This window comes from Pseudophryne corroboree, chromosome 2 (assembly GCF_028390025.1).
Source record: "Pseudophryne corroboree isolate aPseCor3 chromosome 2, aPseCor3.hap2, whole genome shotgun sequence".
Taxonomy (NCBI): domain Eukaryota; kingdom Metazoa; phylum Chordata; class Amphibia; order Anura; family Myobatrachidae; genus Pseudophryne; species Pseudophryne corroboree.
Window position 1 is genome coordinate 91,302,457 of NC_086445.1, and position 5,382 is coordinate 91,307,838.

The following is a 5,382-nucleotide window of genomic DNA, read 5'->3' on the forward strand; positions in this document are numbered from 1 at the left end:
AAAATGGGGACTCTGGCCTGCCGTAATGTGTAAAATGGAGACTCTTGTCTGCCGTAATGTGTAAAAGGGGACTCTGGCCTGCCGTAATGTGTGAAATGGGGACACTTGCCTGCCGTAATGTGTAAAATGGGGACTCTTGCCTGCCGTAATGTGTAAAATGGGGACTCTGGCCTGCCATAATGTGTAAAATGGGGACTCTGGCCTACCGTAATGTGTAAAGTGGGGACTCTGGCCTGTCGTAATGTGTAAAATGGGGACCCTTGCCTGCCATATTGTGTAAAATGGGGACGCCTGACGGAATGTGGAAAATGGGGACGCCTGCCGTATTGTGTGAAATGGGGACACTTACCTGCCGTATTGTGTGAAATGGGGACACTTGCCTGCCGTATTGTGTAAAAAAGGATTAATCAGGATGTGCAGATCTTCCCCCATATATATGGTTTTACAATAACTGATGTCCGCCGCGGCACTTCTTGTGATTCCCCCTCCTCCCGAGTACCCAGCTCAGGAATGGAGTTTTGCAAAATGACGTGGGTGCGTCGTGATGTCACGACGCACCCGCATCATTCCGCGAAACTCCGCCCCCCGAGCTGGGTAGTCGGCAGGAGGGAGGAGGCCAGGAGGGGGAGCCAAGCTGCAGGGGAACCACCAAGCGCCGCAAAGTTGAGGGAGAGGCTGCCGAAGAGCGGGAGGAAGTCAGCCTCTCCCTCTCTCTTTCTCTCCCCACCGCCACCATGTGTAAAATAAGGACACTTGCCTGCCATCATATGTAAAATGGGGGCACTATCCTGCCATAATATGTAAAATGGGGACACTTTCCTGCCATCATGTGTGAAATGGGAACACTTGCCTGCCGTAATGTGTAAAATGGGGAAACTGGCCTGCCATAACGTGTAAAATGGGGACTCTGGCCTGCCGTAATGTGTAAAATGGGGACTCTTGCCTGCCGTAATGTGTAAAATGGGGACTCTGGCCTGTCGTAATGTGTAAAATGGGGACCCTTGCCTGCCACATTGTGTAAAATAAGAGCGAGTACAATCAACTAACAAAAGAGAAAAGTTAAAATTGACCTTTTATTTGATTATAAGAGCATATCATTGGTATGCCTGAGTCATGTGAAGTACCGTATATACTCGAGTATAAGCCGACTTTTTCAGCACATTTTTCTATGCTGAAAAAGCCCCCCTCGGCTTATACTCGAGTCAATGGCTGCAGCAGACGCCGTGGGCTGTGTGGGCGTCCGCTGCAGCCGGCTCCAGGACAGACACTAGAGGTCATTATTGACCTCTAGTGTCTGTGCGCGTTGCTATGGGAGAGACGTCATGACGTCTCTCCCATAGAGATGATCGGGTGCCGGGGAGCGGGCGGCTGGACAGAGCGGCGGCCGGACGGAGCGGGCGGACGGACGGACGGAGCGAGCGGACGGACGGAGTGGAGCAGCGCAGCAGCAGAAGAAGCGGTCGGGAAGCAGGAGCGGGGCAGTGGTAAGTATTGTTTTTGTGTGTGTTTGTGTGTTTGTAAGCGGCGACGGGGGCACTGCAACAGGGGGCAAAGAAAGAAGGGGGCACTGCAACAGGGGGCAAAGAAAGAAGGGGGCACTGCAACAGGGGGCAAAGAAAGAAGGGGGCACTGCAACAGGGGGCAAAGAAAGAAGGAGGCACAACTACTGGGGGCAATGAAAGGGGGCACAACTACTGGGGGCAATGAAAGGGGGCACAACTACTGGGGGCAATGAAAGGGGGCACAACTACTGGGGGCAATGAAAGGGGGCACAACTACTGGGGGCAATGAAAGGGGGCACAACTACTGGGGGCAATGAAAGGGGGCACAACTACTGGGGGCAAAGAAAGAGAGGGCATAACTACTGGGGGCAATGAAAGAGGGGGCACAACTACTGGGGGCAAAGAAGGGGCATAACTACTGGGGGCAAAGCAACGGCGGCATGTTTTTATCTGGCACTGTGGGGGGATATCTGTTACTGGGGGTATATGTGGCACTGGGGGCACAACCCTAGCAACAAGCATTACCCCCTGGCAACAAGCATAACACCTACCGCATGAAACCCCTGGCAACGAGCATGACACCCTGAGCATGAAAACCCCTGGCACCGTACATTTCCCACCCTAGGCTTATACTCGAGTCAGTAATTTTTCCCATTTTTTTGTGGTAAAATTAGGTATCTCGGCTTATATTCGGGTCGACTTATACTCGAGTATATACGGTATATAACAAATAGTGCATAGAGCGTGCATCAGTAAGGACATCGTGTGACATAAAAGATTTCTTTCTAATAACCGACTACCTGATTCTATCTTTCTTTATAATGAATTTAGCTCCTTAATCTATATCTGTTTGCCAGAATGAAATACTCATGGATATAATTCCACAATACAGATTATTTGGATGGATAAGGAAGTGTAGTGATACAGGATCTGATTTAGGCCCAGATTTAGGAAGCTTTGGAGAGTGATACATTTCACAATGAGCGATGTAAGCAATATGCCGTTCCAAACCAGCATTTTAGAATGACATCGTTCCAGTGTTTACCCAGCTTAAGACAAAGGCCCAGATTTATGAAGCCTTGGAGAGTGATAAATAGCACAGTGATAAAGTACCAACCAATCAGCTCCTAGCTGCCATTTTACAGGCTGTGTTTGAAAAATGACATGAGCTGATTGGTTGGTACTTTATCACCATCTTGAGGATGAAGATTTCCGGGCCTCATGACAACTCCTGCGGTGGCTGGCTTACACAACCCCATGGGTCACACAGTCGGCCCATGGGGTCGCAGATGATCCAATATGGTATCCTAGGACACAGGAGGCGTGACGCCCTCTAGTGCATTACCATATTAGTGCTATCGCTTCTGCTTCTATGTAACCACATCTGAATTAGGGCCCCTGGTGCACAAAGGACAGTGTGACCATATAAATCTGTGATCCCCACTTGTAAAGTGATTGCTGCATGGTGGGTGGGTGGTGGGGTCATCTAAACAAAGGCTCTCCCAGTTCTTAATACACCGTTGGTCATTCATGCCTACTTTCTCTTGAGCATGTGCTAACCGAGTAATCTATGCCTTTGGGTGTCTGCAGTAATCACTGCATGTGGTGGACCTACACAGTACTGACGGCAATAACATCTCATTGATCTATATAATGGCAGCGTCCATTCAGCGCTAACAATAATATGCTGCAGATCTGTGTGTATGTAGCAAATAAAACAAGATTTTGTCATATTTTGACCTTGCACTCATCACTTCTTTATCACTGCTTTATCACTTCTCCAGGCTTAATACATCAGCCCCAAAATGTCTGAGCTATTACATCATTCTCCTCATCTCTTATCTCATAGGCATATGTTCCCTGTTGGTAAGTACGAGAGGTAGGATGTGCAGGTCTCCTTTCATATATATATATCAGGGTGAAAAAACTGATGTCCACCATCCTGGTGTTCCAGGCAAACCTCCATGTGACCGTTATGTCAGGAAGAAGAAAAGGCGCAGTGCAGTAAATGTTGGTCCGGGTGAGCTCCTGCATAGCGATGTCCTCCAGGGGACACTCCGCAGGCACCTGGCAGTCCTCCACTGTGCACTAATGACAGCAGTGCCGCTTTCTGTATCCCGCAGGTGGCTGTACAGTCTCAGCTGGGTTCCTTGCTGTAATCACTCACACCCCTTATGTAATCCTTTATCTTTAGTTCAAATGCCGCTGTCCAGTCTTTTGCAGAGAGCAATGGTTTGGTCTCTCTGTTATATTAAAGCTGGGGAAGAGGGGGCAAACTGCACACCCTAATTTCAAACATAATAAGAGGTGCTACCATGCTGAGACTTGTAGTGCCACGCAGAAAAAGGAAATATGCAGGTGCACACTTCAAACACTAACACTAATGATGATCAGAATAATTATACTAAACTTTACAATTTAACATGGAGTTATAAAAAGGTTTCTTAGCACATGTTTGGCCAAACATGTCAGCCCACCTACCACGTCATGGTGAACCTTTATCAGGTGCTACACCCCCAGTTGCTCTGTCTCAGATGGCATTCTAACTGGAGGTGTGGTGGAGTACTGGAGGCGTCTCTATTTGCTGGAGGCATCCCATACTACCTGGAGCAATGCTGTTTTCTGGGGGCATCACTGCTTGCTGTGTCAGATTTGGAAAGTCCCAGACTGCAGGCAGTACAGCAACCGAGTTGCGCAGCGGCCAGGGCAGGAGAATAGAACAGTTCCGGGGGTCCAGCTGCGCAACTCCTTCACACGTAATCTGAAACCCCGACGTTCGTTGCATGAGAGCACAGATGTACAAACAGTATAGTCTGCACCATGACTACTAGTGCCAAGGGGATTGTGAGGATGACGCAGAATTTGGTGCTTGTTAGTATCTTATGCTTGATCATATCCTCAATACTGGTGCGTTCTGGCGGTGGCTCCGGCTCCTCCTCTGGACTGACTTCTGCATTCACGACTTCGTTGAAAGCGTCCTGCAGCTCGGAGTATTCGATTGCTTTACTCCGGGTGACATTCAGGAAATAAAACATCTGAGCTATCACATCGTCGTCCGCATCCCTAACCTGACAGGCGTACGTTCCCTCGTGGTATTTACGAGTGGGATTAATCAGGATGTGCAGATCTTCCCCCGTATATATGGTTTTACAATAACTGATGTCCGCCACCCTGAGGTTCCGGGCCAGCATCCATGTTACCGTTATTGTGCTGGGGAGGGTGAAAGGTGGAACGCACAAAATGTTGGTCTGTTCGCGCTCCTTCGCATAGATGTCCTCCAGGGGACACTCTACAGCCGCATTGCAGTCCTGCACTGTGCACTCATCACACCGAAACACCCGTGCCGCTTTCTGTATCCCGCACCTGGGTACACATTTCTCAGCTGGGTTCTTGGCTGTGATCGATTTCACATCCTTGATGTAATCCTTTATCATTAGATCAAATGCCGCTGTCCAGTCCTTTGCAGAGAGCGATGGTCTGATCTCTCTGACTGTTATATTAAAGCCTCCCAGATGCTCTCTAATCTTGCTCATCTCTGTAAACGGTAGTGGGATGTTTTCCAAAGGTTTAAACCCTTTCCGTATCTTTTCCAGGCACTCGACGCCGTCCATCTTCTCCATAGATTGTGCATATCGGCAAATGCTTGCCCTTTCTGCAGCTGTCCTCAGACAGGTGAAGCAGCTACTACACAGCTCTGCACCACAGAGAAGGTACAGGATGCAGAGCAGTAGCGCACTGCGCTGTGCTGCCATGGTATCTGGCCGCACAGAAGAAAATAACAGATAATAATAATAATAATTTCTCTATCGTCCTAGTGGATGCTGGGGTTCCTGAAAGGACCATGGGGAATAGCGGCTCCGCAGGAGACAGGGCACAAAAG

At 49.0% G+C, this 5,382-nt stretch overlaps 1 protein-coding gene across 1 annotated transcript; it reads right to left on the bottom strand.

Moving 5' to 3' along the window:
* Positions 1 to 4,252: 4,252 nt before the first annotated feature.
* Positions 4,253 to 5,122, bottom strand: LOC134990269 (sperm acrosome membrane-associated protein 6-like). The gene has a single exon (XM_063950670.1). The coding sequence runs from the start codon at positions 5,120 to 5,122 to the stop codon at positions 4,253 to 4,255; it is 870 nt and encodes a 289-aa protein (XP_063806740.1).
* Positions 5,123 to 5,382: the final 260 nt, after the last annotated feature.